The sequence below is a fragment of the Pteronotus mesoamericanus genome, unplaced genomic scaffold, assembly GCF_021234165.1.
Source record: "Pteronotus mesoamericanus isolate MK-2021 breed Mesoamerican mustached bat unplaced genomic scaffold, CSHL_Meso_final contig_214, whole genome shotgun sequence".
Lineage (NCBI taxonomy): Eukaryota > Metazoa > Chordata > Mammalia > Chiroptera > Mormoopidae > Pteronotus > Pteronotus mesoamericanus.
Window position 1 is genome coordinate 2,147,373 of NW_026555089.1, and position 18,724 is coordinate 2,166,096.

An 18,724-nucleotide genomic window follows, 5' to 3' on the forward strand; every position below is an offset into this window, starting at 1 on the left:
GGAGCTCGGTCCTGCGCGCTCCCTGAGGGAACAGGCGGCTGCTGTGGGCGCACCTCCCATGCGCGGAGCGGCCCCAGGCCGAGCCCTTTACCACGAAGCCTCTCCCCACAAAGGAAATCCAGTGGCGCGGGGGACGGAAGTGCGGGTGTCCGGCGTGGGGCTCGCGCGCTCGAGCGGTCATGTACCAGGCACGCTCAGACGGCCGCCGCCGAAGCGTCAGCCTCATCGCAGCCCGACAGTGACTGCAGGACGGAGGCGCTGTTCGTTCTCCCTCTTACAGAGGAGGAAGCTGAGGCTCGGGGGGATCAACGGCCTGCCGGTAAGGGCGGCGCCGCGTTGCAGAGCGCGGGGCGGCGGGGACAGACCTCCCCGTGTGTTCACCTGCCAGACACCGGAAAGCAGAGAGGACGGGCCGTGCGGGCAATCTGTCCGCGCCCCTCCAGGGCTCCTCGGGGCGTGGGCCTGGGATCCGCGGTACCGGGACCCCGGGGAGCTTGTTAAAATACTGGTCCCCGGCACCACGGACGGCGTTCGGAACAAGCCGTGCAGGGTCGCCCTTGGGACAGGGACCCATCCCTGTCCGTCCTTCCATCCTCCCCTGCCTGTCGGGTGCGCTGGCTGCTCATCCCCCCCGGCGCCTCCCCCCCACGCCCTGGGGCCCTGCCGTGGCCTGTGTGCGGCTCCGGCGTCCCTAAGTCTGATGCCACCTCGCTGGCCACCGAACCCCTTCCAGGGCCCTCCCCTGACCGCTGCCGCTGTGACCTTGGCATGACCTTGCAGGCTTCATGAGACACCCTCGGCTCGGCCTTCCAGCTGCCTCCTGTTCCAGTGGGCTCATTGGAGCCTCATGACTGGCCCCAACCCCTGGCGAGGGGCTGGGGACTTGTTTCCCACTGCCCAGGTCACCGGGAGCCGGTGGGTCACTTGCTCTGACTCCCTCAGGGAAGGGCCCACCGCTCCTCAAAATGCAACCCCCCGAGAGTAGAGGCCGGCTGCACGCTCCCAGTGGCCAAATGTCTGCCCCGCGCGCATCCCTTTTCTCGGAGCCGAGAGCAGGGACACGTCTGTCTCCTCACGAACCGCAGGCGCGGAGCCCGATCCCGCCTGTCAGCGCAAGGTGGGGTGGAGTTCAGGCGCCGAGGCCTCTGCCTTTCATTGTCTCACTGAGTCAGCAGGTTCCCTCCTTAATTGTCCCCCAAACACGTGTTGGCTCATGAACCTGCCCCTGGCCTTCTAATTCCAGCAGAAAATCACAGCATCGCTGTCCCTGCGTCCCCACCTCGCTCAGGGTGACTCCACCGGGCCACCTGCCCACTCCACTCAGACCTGGGGGAGGGTTCCCCTGCCGTTTCATGGAAGCTGGGGCCATCTTCCTCCAGCTTCAGCGGCCGGGCTCAACTCGAGCAACCTCCTTTGTTCTGTGTGGAACTGACGGGCAGTTGAAAGCTGTTATTGTGGCACAATTTCAGACAACTGATCCCGGAGAACGGCGGGGTGGGGCTCGCAGTTGCTTCACGTGACACCTTATTTGAGGCTTTGAAACGTCATAAAGTCCAGGCAGCTGGAAGGAGCTGTGGCCTCCGGGACCAGCGTGTCACCCCCTGGGGGCGGCTGGACCCCACCGCGGAGGGGGCGCGAGATGGAAACAGCGGCTGGAGGCCGTGCCCCTGGGGACACAGCCCGCTCCCCGCCCAGCAGCGACGGTGGGGACTGCTCTCTGTCCCCGTGCGAGCAGAAACGTTAGCATCCGGAGGACAGAGCGAGGAGGACGCGGTGGGTGAGGGAACAGCAGCGGGCAGACAGTCCCTGAGAGGGTAATGAACTAAAAAGCGAGCGCGGGATTGAAAGAACCGACAACCAAGATCCCTGCTAATGACGCCTGACAGCAGGTGTGACAGACCCAGGGATGGAGGGACGGTCACTGTCACTGCGCAGGGGCGGCTGGCCCCCGGCACACACACTTCTCAGCCCAGTGGGGTCTTTCCTGTCGCTTCTGTCTTCGTGTATAATAACCTCCTTTCTCCTCAAGTAAGTGCTCCACAGGAGCGGTCTGGCTTTTTTGCTATTTCCCCCGACAAAGGGGAGCGTGTCGGCTGAGCTCGCACAGGACCCTGTCGGGCGGATGGGCCCGCCCGTGGCCCCGGCGGCAGCGAGCTGGAGGCCGTGGGCCGGACCGCGGACAGCCTCGCCTTTTCCCTCCGGGGCGTGGCGGGGGAGGGGTTGCAGGGGGGAACCACGTGCTGTTCTCCCACGGATGGGACTGCTGGTAAGGGCTGGCCCGTGTCTTTGAGGGCATAAAACGGCACCGCTATGCACACAGGTGCTCGATAAAGAAGCGGGACGTGAGCGAACTGGCTGCAGGGAACGGGCTGCACCCGGTTTGGTGAATTTAATCGCATCCCGCGGGGCTGGCTGGCCGAGCAGCGGGACTGCCGGGTGCCCCCACGGTGGCTCTGGGTGAGCCCCTGCTCCCCAGGGGGCACAGAGCGGGGCCCGGAGGGTGTCTGGGTGGGCAGGTGTGACAGGCACGGCCCTGTCGTGCCTGTCGTGAATCTCTTAGCCGTGTGACCTTGGGCACATCCCTTAACCTCTCTGGGCTTCCGTGTCCACATCAGGGACACGCACGGAGCCCCCCTGCTGCGCGCTGCGTGGGCTCACGGGACGGGCTCTCAGAGCCTCAGCCAGGGCCGGCCCCCCCACGGCCGGGGGCACGCAGCCGGCCCCCAGCGCAGGCCCCGGGGAGGGGCAGGGGTAGTTGGGTCGGAGGAGGGAGCCGGTCCCGCATAAACGCGAGGTGGCCGCGTCAGGAAGAAGCCAGGCAGGCGGGAAGCTGCGTGTGGCCAGAGCCAGTGAGGGGCGCGGGCGGAGAGAGCAGGGCGCAGAGGCGGAGCACCCGGGGCTGGGGGACAAACGCTCGGCCGCGTCTCCCTCTGCCCTGGTTAGTGGGGTCAGCTTGGGAACGCTGCTTCAGTGAGTCCATCTGCCAACCAGGGTCATGAAGGTACCAGCTCTTACAGCCACGGGGGAACGAATGGGCCACCCCCCGTGGAACATGTAGAGGGGCACCCGGCATGCGGATGCCGGTGCTGTTTTATGAAGAGGAAGGGACACGGTCCACAGAGGGCCCCGAGCACAAGACGAGAGGTTCCCTCTGGGCTTTGATTTCCTAGGGTGTCAGCTGCTTTCACAGTTTCAAAAAGCAAGTGCTCGCTGAATGGACACACCAGTGAGCGCAACGTCGCGGCCAGTTCCCAGCGCGGCCCGGGGGACGCCCCAAGGTTCGCCCCAGCCTGTGAGGGGCCCTGCTACTACCTCCACTGCACGGGCGGGGAGCCTGGGGCCTGGGGAGTAGGAGCCGCTCGCCTGAGGTCCCGCAGCTGGCAGGGGACAGGGGGGCAGCGACACCTGAGGTGGGCCCAGGAACGGGCACCGGCCGGTACGCGGCCAGCCCAGCTGAGGGTCTGCGCGGGCGGCACAGGCTGGGCATCTGTCAGGGCGGCGCTGTGTCGTGCGGCTATGCCCGGCCGTGGGGGAGCCTGCCAGCTTGGGCAGGGCACCCAGGAGGCCTTAGCGGGGCTCCCTGGGCCCACGTCGGGGTCGGGGGCAGGCAGTGGAGGGAGCACTGCTCAGGGAGGTGGGGCTCAGTCCCTGGACCTGACGTTTCAACCCTTGCCTTGGCCGCTGAGTTCAGGGACCCCAGGCACCCCCGGACCTCAGGGGCCTTGGCTTCGTTTCCTATAAAACAGTCACTCAGCGCGTACAGGGACGCTGCAGGGACCTACGGAGACGCGTGCCCTGGGGTCGCCTCCAGTCAGGGGGGAATGCAGCGCCCCAGACCCTCCCTGTTCCCAACAGCCGCCTTCCCGGGCCAGCAGATCCTGGTCCCAGGAAACAGGCCTGTTTCTAAGAGCAAAGCACCCCCTGCCCTGGCGTTTGGCAGGGGCTCCCGGCTGGGCCAGAATAAGTTGTCTGCGTGTGAAACAAGGCACAGGCCCCGGGAACTGCAGATAAACGGGGGGTGATTTCCACACCCCCCTCCCTGCTCGCCCCAGCACACGCTGCCTGCGGCCCGCCCCCCCCCCCCCCGGAGGACACGAGGCCCCACCGCGCAGCGCTCGGCCCCAGGGCCGGCGGGCGGTCGCCCTGCTTACCCCAGAGGGCCATGAAGATGGAGAAGAAGACGGTGGCCGGGTTGTCAAAGAGGTGGCTGGCCCGGGCGGTGGCGCAGGCCGAGCTCATCTTCCAGTAGCTGCAGGTCTTGTCGCACAGCGGGCACATGGTGATGTTGTGTGCCTGGTCGCACATCTCCCTGCTGGAAGAGGGCCGCCGAGAGTCCCGGGCACGGACACGCAGGGTCCCCGCCGGCCCCCGGCGCCTGGTGCCTCCCGGGAGGCGTGTTGGGGCGGGGGAAGCGCTGGGCTGGCGCTGGGGGTCGGCGGGGGCCCCTCGGTCCCCACCATGGGGACACAGGTAAGCCATGCCCGCCAGCTTCAGCCCCACTGCGCCCAGGGCCAGCCTCGGAGACGCGCCCCGCGCCCTCACGCAGGGCCCTCACACAGGAGGGCCCCGCGCCCCGTTTCACGCTTGACTGCACTGCCTTAAAATCCTTTGTGGCTTTTGAACAATGGTGCGGCCCCTGCTGCCGCCAGGCCTGGGCGTGGACCTACTCAGATCTGCTGTGCGGCCAGAGAGGGGCCCGCGAGCGGTCCCCTCAGAGGTGGACCTGTGGGCTGCATTGGGTCCCCTCTGGGAGAAGCCTCCCTCTAGTACCTGGGCACTGTCAAGGCGGACACCGCGCCGGCCAGGGCCGTGACAGGCCCCGGAACCGAGGGAGATCTAGGCAAAGCGACAGGAACACCGCGCCTTCCCGAGCCCCCGCCGTGTCCTGGGCACCATGCAGGTCTCCACCTGTCCTTGTGGGGACACCGTGGGGTCAATGAGAACATGTCCAAGAGCTACGGGGGTGGGCGAGGCCCAGCTCCTGGCAGGAAACACAGGGCACTGGGACAGGGTGGTGGGCCCACCCCTGACACGGGTCCCGCTGACACTGAAAACTGCCCGTACCAAAGGCCGTGGGCAGCGCCAGCAGCAGCCTACACCCGGCCCGGAACAGCTTTGGGACACACAAGCCTCCCTCACAGGTGGGGACACAGCCCAGAGAGGGTTAGTCACTCGCTCAGGGCCACACAGCACAGTGGAACTGAGCCTGGCCTCCGTGTGCACCAAGCCCGTGCCCTGCGCAGCTATCTGCTGCTAGGAGGCCGCCGGAGGGCTCCCCACTGAGACCAGGAGGCTCCGCCCCCGGCACTCCTGAGCCAGGTCCTTGAACCCCAGACTGTTTCCCCTTCTGGAAATGGGGGGCGGGGCCAGAAAAGCCCCCCGCCCCGCCCCCGCCAGCTCTGGCCTGCCCAGCCCTCCGCCCTGGACTCGGGGACTTGGACAAGACGCGGCGCTCTCAGGGACCCAGGCAGGAGCGCTCGCTCCCCGGGAAGTGGTGGTCACCCGGGCGAAAGCTGGCTGGCAGGCGGTGGGGGTTTTTTGTTAGTAGTTTCTGACGCACGATTTCACGCACAGAATCGTGCCTGGCCCACGGCGGCCGGCTTTATGAAATGTCCGCTGACCGGCTCTTGGGGCTCCTCTTCCCAGCACACAGTGGGTATCCCCGCCCAGTCCTGTCCTTTCAGGTGCTTATTAAAAGCTATGCATGTGGACGGCGGGCAAGGCGCTGGCTCGGAGCCCCGGGGGAACTGGCGTGCGTGAGAGTGCGTGCGCATGCGCGCACAGGCACAAGGGCCAGGCGCGGGCAGGAGGTGGCGCAGCATGGCGCTAGCCAGCTCTGGGGTTGAGTCCCGGCTCCAGCACACGGGGTTTCTGTGCCCTTGGGCAGGCTGCTCCAACTCCTTGGGCCTCAGTTTCCCCACCTGCAGCAGGGGGTGCCGAGAGCAAAAAGCGCCCAGGTTACTGGGTGCCAGAGGGATTCAACAGAGCGCACGTGAAGCCCTGGCACCGTGCTAGCACCGGACGCCACGTGGCTGTTACAGGGATAGATGCACCGGAAGCTGCGGGGATTTTGAAAGGAGGCTCAGGAGCCACCCAGAGGGGCCCATCTCTTGCCCTTCCTGAGCTTCCTGTCCTCTGGGGGCCTCTCCTGGGAGGCAGAAGGAGCCAGTGTGGGGGGGCAGGACGGGGAGGGCCAGGGCCCGCATCTCTGCCAACGCCCTCCTCCCTGCCAGCGCCAACGTCAGCCAGACAAAAAGCCTTTTTCTGCCTGTTTTAAACACTCGGCCTCTCCCTTCACCACCTTCGGCCAAAATAAAGACAAGGAACGGATGGCCTGTTCTTTGGAGTGGGCGGAGGGGCGGATCAGGCGCCCAGGGGAGCGGCACCTCCCGCGGCCCTGAGGCACCAACCCGGGGGAGGCCAAGGTCAGACGGGCCTCAGGACTCCCCAGAAGTGCCATCCACCTCTGGCCGGCGGTGGGATGGGAGGCGGCACCCCTGCTGGGGAACCCCTGCCTCCCTGGGCGGAGTCTCCTGGCTCTGCCCCACCGCTGGGAGGAAGGAAGGTGAAGTCCCCAGCGGCTACCAGGGGCACCTTCTGCCAGCCATGCCCCTTGGGGCTTTGGTGTGCGATCCCCACCAAGCCTGGGCCACTGTCATCTTTGCTACAGTAGCACCTAAGCACGGGGACCTCACGTCACATTAGCAGACAGAGGGACAAGCTTTCTCCTGCCTATGCCCAAAATAACCCCGGGGAACACTAGCCAAATTCCTTCAGCGTCTGATTCCGGGTGGGTGGCATATTTTAGGCGCTCTTCATGTGCTAAAACACTGTTTACACAGAGGCTTCTGGGATGTGGCCTCTCTGGGCGGCAGGTCCCAGCAGCCCAGCGTCCTCACCAGGTGAGAGGCACTGGCTCCTCGCCGACCGGAACGGCGGACGCCCCAGCCAGGCCACAGCTCGGCCTCGGAGGTGCAGGGGAGCCGAGCCACAGGAGAGGTGACCGACCTGACATCTTGGGACTTTCCCTGAGAGACTGCAGCTCCCGGGGGGCAGGGCCAGCGGCACCCGTCCCTCTAAACACGGGCCTGCCCAGCGTTGGCAGGTCTGGGGGACACAGGTCTGGAAAGGACGGGAGGCACGTGAGGACAGCGTCCTCTGAGCCCCTGCGGCTTCACTCACGTTCTGGCTGTTGTCTGGGGAGACTCACGCCCCCGCATGAGCCCCGACGGGCTGGAGTCTGGGCCTTCGTCTCGGAGCCCTGTGCCGGCCCCACCCGGGGTGACCAGCGGGAGCGTGGGCTCCGTGTTCAGAGGCCTGGTCTGCTGCTCCTGCCGTGAGCCTGGGGGCAAGGCAGAGAGCCCTGGCCAGCCGGCTGAGTCCGAGTCCCCTGCCTGAGGCTTCAGAATGTCACCTGTCCCACTTCCTGACCTCACAAGGAGGCGGTGAATTTCCCTGTCACATGATTATTGAAAACTAAAAGGGTGAAAACTACTTCAGAGGACGAAAAGGAGCTGGGCATTTGTGTTGTCTGCTTTCAACTAGAAACCGCGTCCTCCTGCCCCGGGCTGGTGCCGGCGGGCCTGTCAGGACTCGGGCCGCGCAGCGGGCGGTGAGTGGGAACGTGGCTCGCCTGACCTTCCTGAAACTATCTCCCCGCCCCCGTCCGTGGAGCACCTGTCTTCCACGAAACCGGCCTTGGGTGCCACAAAGGTCAGGGACCGCTCTCCTAGGGTGCCCGTGTCCGAAAAGGACTCCCGCTCTGCAGATGGCAACGAAGCCCCTTGCCCCAGGCCTCCGGTCCTGGCGGCGGCGCGTGTGCGACCTGTCTGTGGGGCGGAGCGCGGGCGGCGGGTTCGGCCGAGTCCGGAAGGCCTGCAGCGGGCGAGGGGCTGTGGTGTGTCCCGGGCCTGGGCCCCCCTACCTGGGGATGTTCTCGTCGACGGTGGCGCATCCGTACAGGAAAACGATGACCCCGACCAGGGAGGCCGGGATGAGCATCTGGGTGTACACGCCCAGCCAGGCGAAGTAGAGGCCGATCTTCTCCCCAAAGTACTTCCTGCACCGTGGGGCAAAGCCGAGCAGAGACATGTGTTCGCCCTCGGTCTGTGCCTTTGGGGACACCTGCCCCGGCCTCCTCCCCTGCAAGGAACAGCTCCAAGGGGGGCCACCCGTTCTCTGGACCAAGCAGTAGAGCGGGGGCGGGGCTCTGAGCCGGCCACCAGGGCTGGGGGTGCTCTCTGCTTCTCCTGCACGCCCCGCCTCCTGGGCCCTGGCAGGGGGTTTGTAACGCCCATGCCGGTGGGCGTGGTGGACGGCCCCAGGAGGGTGCCCGCTCCCTTCCAAGCCCTGCCCAGCAGGGAACTGGAACTTTCTCCTGACAGGGGGCGCCAGGAGAGTCCCCGCTCCGCTCACTAACTGCATCTGGCACCGTGATGGGCTCAGATGAATTTTGGGGGGCTGAGTTCTGGTCTGCACATCTCCAGAGGACACACACTTGTTAATCTGGCCCCTGCTGCCTTTGGGACAGAGAAGCCCTGGGAGGCGACACATTTTGAGGCAGCTCTTTCCTGTCTCTTGACACAGAAACACGAGAACCCTGCTGGTTGCCCAGCTGAGTCCAGCCCGGCTGTGCGTTTAGGAGGAGCTGGTGAGTGGGACGGGGAGCCCACCCTCCGGGGAGTCTGAATGAAGTGCTTAAACTTTGGCCGCTGGGCCGGCCCGGAGAATGTGAGTCCTCTCCATAGGCTCTTCAGGTTCAAGCAGCTCCCCAGGCACTGGGCAGTCAGGGCAGTTGGAACACACAGGGACACTGATCCAGCTGACACCCAACCAGGGCGTGGCCTCCCACAGCCGCGGCCTGAGGAGCCAGGCCCGCCCTGTCTTACCTGACCAGGTCGATGGGCTGGTACTTATAGAAGACCCCATAGCTCGCCCACTCTTCGTACAGGAGCTGGGAGAGAGAAAGCAGTGGGCGGCTGGGAAAAGCGCGGTGCCCCCAGCTCCCGCCCCAGAGAGCGGAGCCGATGTCCCCGCTCACAGTGACACCGTTCTTTCATTCGACACTCACTCGCCGAGAGTCGGCCAAGGGCCAGGTCCCAGGCCGGGCGTGGGGTGAACTCACTCGGCAGACACGGCCCTGACCCCCAGGCTCCTGTTCTGTGGGGGACAGGCTCACGGAAAAACTGGGCCCCAGAGCAGCCGCCCTCGGCGGGCGCTGGCCTGGCACCGCTGGAGGCCAGTGCGGGGGTGGGGGCTCCCTGAGCAAGAATGAGCCTATGTTTCTAGGCGAAGGTGGGGATGGAACAGGTGCCTGGCACCTCCATGGGGTCCTCACCCTTTGCAACCTGATCTGGACTTGATCTAAACAACCTGACCCTGTCCAGCTTTTTTGCGTAGGTTTCCCAGTCGTCCCTGTCACACGCGGAGCCGTTGCGACAAAAGGACAGAACCCATCAGGCTTTGGAGCAAAGAAATACAAGTGGCAGGATTTTTAAAAAATCGCAAGGGATGCGAAGAGCTCGCCGCGTGTCTCCTGAGATGAGCTGCCTGATTGACACGCTGAGTAAAATAAATGAAGCCGACACACACCCCGCCCCCGGGGCTTTGGGCGGGACGGTAATGACAGCGGCACTAGGAAGCCTTGCACAGACACGCACGCGGTGTCCTGGGAAGACACCGTGCTGGGGCTGCGGGCTGGAGAATGAAATCCCAGGCACGCGGGTCATCCGCGCGTTTCTGACCTTCGCTCAAAGCCCAAGGTCACGCGCTGGCTGGCGGGGAGGCGGGACCCACCTGGGGCCCTTGGTGCCGCGGCCCCTTGTCCCTGCTGGGCAAGAGGCCGGCGTGGGGACGCCACGGGCACGCACCCGGGTGCCCTGGTCTCTTCCGTACGCTGCTGCTTGCTTTGTGGCCTTTTTCCTTTTCTTGATATTTAATTAAAAAAATTGGGGGGGGGGTTGTTGCCTATGTGCAATTAAAGATTTTGGGGGGTCTCCTCTGCTTAGATTTTGTGGCAGCCCCGTGAAAACACGCACCAAGCACTCTGTGTCCATAGGCTGAATGTCTGTCCCCAAATTCACGCTGAAGCCCTGGCCCCCGATATCACTGTGTTTGGAGACGGGGCCTTTTCGGGAGGTAATGAGGGTCATGGGCCGTAAAGGTGGGCTTTGATGTGATAGGGCTGGTGTCCTCCTAAGAAGAGATATCGGGGCTTCCCTCTTCCATGCACACGCACACGCACACGCACACGCCGGGAGGGGAGGCCATGTGAGGGCACAGTGAGAAGGTGGCCGTCACAAGCCAGGAAGAGAGCCCTTCCAGGACCCCGCCCTGCTGGTGCCTCCATCCTGGGCTTCCAGCCCCAGAACTCGGAGAGCAAATAAATGTCTGCTGTGTAAGCCCCCAGCTACAGAGTTCTGTGATACAGCAGCCTGCGCTGAACCCCGCCGACTCTGTGCATTTCTATGTGCAAACATGTTCTCATGTATGTCTTCAAACATTAAAAAGGTGGAAGGGGCCCTGGCTGGTGTGGCTCAGTGGATTGAGCGCCGGCCTGTGAACCAAAGGGTCGCTGGTTCAATTCCCAGTCAAGGCACGTGCCTGGGTTGCGGGCCAGGTCCCCAGGAGGTGGGCGCGAGATACAAGCACATGTCGATGTTTCTCTCCTGCTAAATAAAATCTTTAAAAAAATACACAAAAAGGTGGGAGGGGCTCACTGAGCAGGTCCAGCGCCCAGGGACCAGACATGTGCTCGGGCGAATCTCTCCGCCCCTCGGGCTCCTCCTGCAGCGCTGAGGACTAACACTCTGGAGAGCACAGGCGCTGCGTGTCCTCAGCTGTCAGCACACACGCCTCCCCACAGCGGGAGGGAAACAGCTTAGGAGAGCAAAGCGCAGTCTTAATAAGTCACACGTGAGCCTGGCTGCCAGAACCCTGCGTTTCGCCAGCTCTGGGCTTTATAGGGGTGGCCACCTTCGCTCCCAAAGTCCCTCTGGGAGTGGTATGAACAGGGTGCATTCAGCAGGACCCCAAGTTCTGGCAGGAAAATGGCAGGGCTCGCTGCTGGGGGTGAGCCACCACAGCTTCCGGAAGGGCCCGGCACGCAAGGACGCCCCGGCTGTCTGGGAAGGGACAGGGCCCAGCCGTTGGAGCTGTGCTCCCAGGGTGGGGGACGGTGGCTCTGCTGAGCCTGAAGGGGACGTCCTGGGCAGGCCTCTCCCAGCCCCTCGGGGGTGGTCCTGGGCAGACCCTAACCGTCGAGGCCTGGGTGGGTGAGTGGGGTCAGGCCAGCCCCTCCGAATCCCGGAGAGTGTCTAGGGCCTTCCTCTCCGAGACCATCGCCTCCCTGACGCTGAAGGACACTGTCCTTCCAGCTGGTCACAGAGTGACGCCAGCGGGGCTCACGCACCGGGGGGCGCTGTGACAGGCGGAGCGCGGCTCGCGCAGAGAGGGAAGAGACGCCCACAGCGCGCTCCGTGGACGGCCGGCTCAGCCAGCAGGCTGGGGGAGGTCGCACGGCCCCTCTGGAAAAGCCAGCGGCCCTGGCTGTCCTGGCAGCTTCCTCCCCAAGGCAGAAAGTCGCTGATTCATGCCACAGACAGGCGGGGAGGGGCCGGGGACAGCGGGAGGGAGGGACAGGGAGGTCCCGGCTGGGGAGGGGCAGAGAGGAGGAAGATCAGACTGGAAAGGAAGGCACGGGGGAGAAGCCAGGAGAGCCTCTCGCAGGCATGGCCATGTCACGCCGGTCACCGTGTTCCCAGACCTACTCGGGACAGCCACCACCCACTGACAGCCGTGACAAACGGGGGCACACCCGGCTTTCTACCCAAGCCACTTCTCCTCGGCGGAATTTTCTTCCTGCCAAGGATAGAACATCAATCACCCTGTTACCATTGGCACAACTCTGAGGGTGCCTCCCAGCCTCACAAGGGGGACGGGACACGCGGGTCCCCAGGAAGGCACAGGGGGGTGTGGCTGGTGGCTCCAGCCGCAGGGACCCAGAGCCTCCCGGCACCTAGCCCTCTGAGCGACCTCTGCTCCACCCGCCGGCATCGCTCCCGCTCAGACCTCCCACCGGGGCCCACATGCGGGCGCCGGCGCCGTTCTGCACGGCAGTGCGTGTGCGGGCCCCTTGCCACATCCCCCGGAATGGAGGCCCCAGGAAGGCCGGGCGTGTCTGGCCTGTGATCCCCGGCACCTGGACCAAGGCCTGGGGCAGGTGACAGAATTCCAGTAGGGAACTGCGGGACGAACGAAGGAATGAAGGGAGGGAAGGTGGGAGGGCGGGAGGGGGGTTGGGTCAGGGCCCCGTGGCTCCCAGTCCGGCCCAGGATGGAGCAGCTGCCTCCACACCTAAAGGGGGCGATGGGGCGCAGAGGGGCAGCCACGCCCCGTCCCACAGCGCGGGCCCTGCCTGCCTGTGCCCGGGGCCCCGCTCCCCTGCCTCAGCATGGCCTTGGCCCGCGTGACCCCTCTCTGTCCCATCCCTGGAGTCAGGCGCCCGGGGCTTCTGCCACGGACAGGGTGCCACAGGCTCTCTCGTTGGAAAAGCAAAAAAATCCCAAGACGGGTCGGGTAACGCGTGGAGGCATCGTGGGAGAATGAGAACCCTCAAAGGTTCTGAATTACGACACCAGCACCATCTAGGGCAGCCTCCCTCCCTCCCTCCCGCTTATCCTTTATTCCATCCATCCATCCATCCACCCATCCATCCACCCGAACCTCCGTCTGTCCGCCCGTCCATCCGTCCACCCGCCCATCCAATACCCCCTGACTACCCCCGGGGGCCAGGCCTTGCGTTCATTGCTGGGACATAAAACCTGAGCGGGGGTGGGCGAGGGTGGGCAGCACTTCAGGCAGGAAGGACCCGGGGCACGGGGCCCTGCAGCTGCGCTTGCTGGCCAGCAGGCAGCAGTGACCGGTAGCCAGCTCCTGGGGAAGGGACTGAACGGGGCGGCCTTGGCACGGGCTGCCCAGCGGCCGACAGGCTCCAGATGAGCAAGGCGGCCGGTGTGGCTGGCGCGCGGGGAGCGCGGGCGCAAGGCCAGGGCCTGCAGCATGGACTCGGGCCAGAAGGGGGTCGCCGGGCCCCAGTGGGGCAGTGAGGGGCCGCGGCTGCATGGGGCGGCCGCGGTGGCCGGGGCCCGGGCCTGTGGAGGGGTCGTGGGGGGCGGGGGCGCGTGCGGCAAGTCATGGGGTCTCAGGCGAATGCCAGATGTCCCACTAAAAATAACCAAATATGTAATTTTGTGCTAACTCCGATAGCATCTTCTGCTGGATTCCTGTGCGGGCAAGTTGTGTCAAGTAGCAGAGGTTTCAAACTGTGGATGGGGGGCTGGAGGGAGGTGGGCATGGAGCACATTCCAGCCCCTGAGACCTGGGACAAGGCCCCGATCGTGAGGTCCTTGGGGGAGCGACTCTACCCGCCACCTTGGAAGGGTCCGCTCTTGGGGGCGAGGGGCAGGGCAGAGGGCCGAGCGGGACACTGGCCCGGGGGCTGCTCCACGCAGGGAGGGGGGTCTGAGCCTGCTTGGGGAACCGAGAAGGGTGAAAGAGGCAAGGAGAAGGCTGGTGCCTGGGCGTGGGCACGCGTGCAAGGCGGCCGGACAGAACCTTCCGGAGTGTGGAGTGCGGAAGGAGAGATGGCCGTTGGGGGAAGTTTACGTGCGATGAGGGAGGCAAAGAACTTGCTGGAGAGCCTGGGGGCTGGAATCAGGAACACCCGCAGCGCGGCGCTTCCCCAGCGCAGCCCACGACCTCCAGCTCGTGACTTGCCCATTAGGAAGGGTTCCAGGCCAAGTAAGTTTGAGAAACACTGGGCTGAACACCAGGGCGCTGCTGGGGGCTGGGGCTCTCTCTGCAGGTGGTCTCAGAGGTCCCCAGGCTCATTTGCCCGGGGGCAGGGCAGGATCAGGCCAGATGCCAGTGGAGACGGTGGGAGGTGACTATCCTGGTTGCGACGCAGGGCCTGGCAGGGGCACGGCGGGGGGGCTTCCTGGGGGGGACACACCGCCTTTCACACACGCGCACAGTGACCTGCCGACACTTCCGAGAATCAGAGGCGCAAAACACATCAACCGCACGGAGCCGACGTGCTCCCTCAGACGTGGGAGCAGAAGCCCCGTGACCGCAGACGCCCCTCGTGTGGCCGCCTGAGCGCCCCGGCCCCCCCGCCCCTCCCGCGGCCCCGGGGACCCTCCAGGCCCCGCCAGAGCACCTCCTCTCCCTCCGCGGCCACTTACCTTTCTGTCGTTGAACTCCACGTTCTCACCTTCGTAGTCTCCCTGTTTGAAAAGAGAAAAGGGACATTCTCACCAAAGGGGGCTCTCGAGTGGCTCCCATTCCTAATGTTTCCAAACAAACCCCGCAAACACTGACAGTTAAGATAATCCTGGGACGAAACGTCACAGCGCGGAAGGTGGGCCGGGCCCCACTCCTTGTGACAAAGAGCGCTCTGTGCAGCCTGTGCGTCCTGCCCACTCCCCCCGCCCCCGCCCCCAGACGTGAAGCCCTGGAAGGGACCCTGGTCAGGTCCTTGGGACGGGTCTTTGGGGCGGGAGAGTCCCGTTCTGCAGGATGGTCCCAGGGCCGCGTCCCCAGTGTCCCGTCCAGGGGGCGCCCCTTTCACTCTCAAGTGTCCTGGGAGGGATGACAAATGACATGGTCCCTCTACACAGAGATGCCAGGGAGCCCAAATCTCCCATTTTACAGATGGAAGCAGTGAGGCTCGCTGACTTTCCTGAGGACAGGAGGCTGACTTTGATCCGACCTGGGGCCCGGATCCCATCTCCAAGTCCAACCGAAGGGGAGGGTCTGAGGGTCAAGAGTGCGTCCCTGTACTGGCGCTGACGCCAGAGACTGAGCAGGAGCCTCAGGAGAGGGGCCCTGTGAGCGCCCGGCGGGGCTGGCCCCGAGGATCGCCGGGCAGACAGAGCTCGGAGGCCTGTCTGCTGCCCTTTCTGCTCACCGGCGCCTTCTACGACCCCGGCCGCCCAGCCCCCAGCCCCCTCTGGGTGGGCAGGGCCCAGCCACCGGCAAGCAGCCCGGCGCCCCGGCCTTGAGGCGGGGATGCGCCGACAGCGGGAGAGACGATGTCCTCCGGAGCCCCCAAGGAGCCCCCCGCCCACGGCCAACCTCTGGCCTTTCCCTGTGGTTCTTCCCCGCAGCCGAGACAGCCCCAGGTGTCCTGCAGCGTCTCCTCCATGCAGAGGCCCATTAGCGGGTGACCCTGGGGGGGGGGGCATAGATGTCAACCAGGAAGGAAGCCCAAGCGCTGCTGAGTGGCCCGCTGAAGGGCCAAGTCCTTCGTCAGGGCGGACACGCGGGTGCTGTCCGGCGGGCGCCCGCCCCCTGCTGACACGTGTTCTCGCCGAATGGATGAATGGAGAGCGAGCGAATGCAGTAAGCCAGTTGCTGGACGGCAGTGGCGATGCTGTGGGCCATGCACGGAGGGCAGCGGGCGGTGGCGTAGGCGACGGAGCGGCGGGGGCGGGGGGGCGCGTGGATTCAGAGCTACGGCTACAGGGCATGCCGCCGAGCGCCCCGTGCCCACCGGGGGCCGCGTGCGCCCTCGCTGCCGGCAGTGCCCTCCGTCTCAGAGCACAGGGTGCACTTGGGCCTGCTCAGAGTGACGTCTGAGCATCAGCCGTCGGTACGCAAGGACGTGGGCGTCCCTCGATTGTACGGAAAATTCACGGAGGTGAGATCCTGTCTTCCCTCAAGATGCTCCAAGTCCATAATCTGTCTGGAAAGAACCCAGGCGTCTGGGCTCCACTCCTTGGCTGCCGTCCCAGCAGCTCCAGCCTCGGTTTCCCTGTCTGTAAAGTGGGGACAGTCAGCTTAAACTGCAGGCAGGCTCAACTTCTGGGCGAGAGTGGCGGTGAAGACCGAGACGAGGTGTGCACTTGGCCTCCAGGAAAGGACAAGGTGGTGGTCCCGCTTGGAGACGGAGGCCTAGCGCAGGGTCAGAGGGCTGCCTGCTGGCCCTGGCTCCCCCTAGAGGCGTGTGACCTCGGGCAAATTATTAAATCCTTCTGACTCTCCAAATTAAATAAGAGAAAGCTCCTCTAAACACAGTAGGTGCTCAGAGAAGTGGATTTCTCCCCTTTCCCTTTCAAGTCTTAAAGGGCTAGCTCAAAGCAGGCAGGGAGGCTGACACATTTGGGGGCCGGCGCTGGGCAGGGCTGCGTTCCTGGTGCCGGCGGGCGGAGCTGCCCAGCGGAGCACCTGCTGTTGGAGTGGGACCGGTGGGCGGATGGGTCAGTGAGACCACTCTAGGGCCCCAGCTTCATGGGAGGAGCCAGGAACGCTGGTGGGGCCTGTGCGGCTCTGAGCTCCGCCCTCAAAACACTCATCTGGCCACGAGGCCACTTGACTTGGTCCAGCCCGCATCAACACCCCGCTGACCGAGCACCCACGATGCGCCAGCATAGGGCTCTCATGAGATGCACATGCAGTGAGTGGTGGCCAAAACGTCGTGTCCGGTGCGGGGGACAGGGGCACAAGGGAAGTTCGGGGCAGACGCGATGCTGTGTCCGCCCTCCGCCCTGGGGAGGGGAGAGGCGTCGGCCAGGCAGGGGGGCGGGAGGAGCATGACAGGCGGAAGGAACGGCAGGCACGAGGGCACACGGTGGGGAGCCAGTCGGCCTCAAGGACGAGGGGATGGGGATGAGGTCACGCTCCGCGGTGCCAGCGCCCTTGGTTTCTCCAGTGCTGCCGAAACCCTCCGGTTCCTGTGACCCCCTCTGAACCCACACCATCCCTGGCAATGGGACAGGGCCGGCATTGCTCCCGATCCCAGGTGGGGACGCTGAGGCTCGGGCAGAACAAGGGGCTGCGTCCGCGGAGGGCCAGAGGGGAGCGCGTGGCCAGGTCTCAGGCCCGGCTTCTCCCTCTCCCCTGCCCCTTGGATCCCAGTCTTTGCAGTAAAGCACATTTGGAAAGTTCAAGAGCCTCTGTCCGGGGTTCCCACACTGCTCGGGCCCCACGGCCCATTCCCAGCGCCCTGCTGAACTCTCGTCCCTGTGTCCATAGAGACAAGACGGAATCATCTCGCTCTCTCCACCAGGCCAAGACAGCACCGGCTGCGGCCACAGGCTATATTTGTCAGGGGGGTCCCGGGGGATTTGGAGTCTCAGCTCAGGAAGCCGGCCACTTGCTCTGCAGAGATAGGCACATGCAGAGCCCTGGCGATCCTGCCAGAACCCGGCGGGGCGGGGCGGGGCGGGGAGGCGAGGCCGGGCTGGGGGCCATCTCGTGGGCCAGCTGGCCACGAGGTTCAGATAAAGCTGGGGCATTTTCTGCCACAAATGTTTCTGGTGGCATTGGTCTGTGAGAAAAGAAGGTCCATGTCACTTGTCGGCTCCCACGTGGGGGGAACAGAGCAGGCCCGCGCACAGTGACATTTCAAGAAGAGGCAAAGCAGGAAGCCGAGACCGCAGGATAATTAGGACTCCCCCGCGGGGGGTGGCCCGTGGGGATTTGGGGAGTCAAGTGACGCGGAGATAAACTGTGTGTGTCAAGGTCACTTACGTCGTGCAGGGGGTACGCAGCCGAGTAAACGCCGTTGGCCAGCAGGCTCGTGATGCCTTAAAAATAAGGGCAGAGAGAGGGTTATGGACCAGGCAGTGTCCCGCTGCTCCGTGTCCCGTCCGAGCTTCCCGCGGCTGCCTCGGTCGCCGGGGACTTTCTCAAAGCGAACCGCAACCGCACCTAGCCGCACAGCGCCCGCCACCTCGCCGGGGCTTCCTCCCCGGGTCCGACTAGATGACAAAAACATGCTCTATTGGCAGAATGAGGAAGAGACAGAGGAGACCCCCAAGAGGAAGTTACGTCGGGGAGAAAGGAGGAGCCCCCAAACCTGCAGTTCACCAACTACCCCGCCTGCTGGAGGGCAAGCCTGCAGACCAGAAGGATGGGTTGTAAGTGGTTAGAAAAGCTGAATCATGAGGAAAACACGATGGGCGAATGGATGGCGTCAGAAACACACGTACGATTGGGAATTAGATTTTAGGTTGGTTGGAAAAGCCAAGAGGAGGCCTGCGGGCCCCACGCGGGGGCAGAGGCACTTACCGTATCTACCACATTTCCGCCTTTTATTTAAAAGGGTAGGGTCCTTCTTTCTTCCCTCTCCTTGCCCTGTTTACACATCCGGCTATTAGTTACATGCAAAAGGGCCTGAAAGGGTCAAAGCTGCGTCTGGGGAGAGAGCGTGCGGTGGTCCGGCGCTCCTGGGCCGCGGGGTGAGAGCCAGGCGTTTACGTGCGGACCCCAGGCCCTGCCCCCGTGCTTTAGAGCAACAACCACGCCAGCGCCTCTTGGACTGCAGCTCTTGGAGACGGTGCGGTGAGACAGGAAGGCGGAGCTGGGCACGGGCACAGGGGTGCCGGGGGCTCTGGGCTTGCGCCACACGCATCTGGGGGACCCAGCGCCGCTGAAGGGTGTCTTGTCTGTGAAGTCACGGAGCCATCAGGCCCAAGAGGCTTTTGCGGTCTTAGGCGACCTGGCTGGCCCCCTCTCTGCTACTGTGAGACTGGTGGGCAAGGGGCCTTAGAACTGACCATGTCCTTGATTAGTGATCTGAAAGGGTCAGGGCCTCTAAGGGACACTGAGCAATCCGGACCAGGGAGAGGTGGGAGCGTGTGAGTAAACCGCGCAGGCGAGAGTTTGTCTGCGTAAGAAAGGGGCGTGGGGTCTGGTCCTGGTCGCGGGCGCCTCGCTGCTC

General features: G+C 64.8%; 1 protein-coding gene across 3 annotated transcripts in view; it reads right to left on the minus strand.

Annotated features, from left to right (window-relative positions):
• Positions 1-18,724, minus strand: part of ANO1 (anoctamin 1) — a 70,310-nt gene that overhangs the window by 26,634 nt on the left and 24,952 nt on the right. For 2 of the 3 annotated variants that reach the window (XM_054570508.1, XM_054570506.1), the window contains exons 7-11: positions 17,533-17,588; positions 14,244-14,285; positions 8,889-8,953; positions 7,925-8,059; positions 4,152-4,312 (exon numbers count right to left, since the gene is read on the minus strand). In XM_054570508.1, coding sequence (XP_054426483.1) covers positions 4,152-4,312; positions 7,925-8,059; positions 8,889-8,953; positions 14,244-14,285; positions 17,533-17,588 — 459 coding nt within the window. Of the gene's footprint in view, positions 1-4,151; positions 4,313-7,924; positions 8,060-8,888; positions 8,954-14,243; positions 14,286-17,532; positions 17,589-18,072; positions 18,139-18,724 lie in introns of all 3 variants that reach the window. The other variant, XM_054570505.1, reaches the window with a different exon arrangement.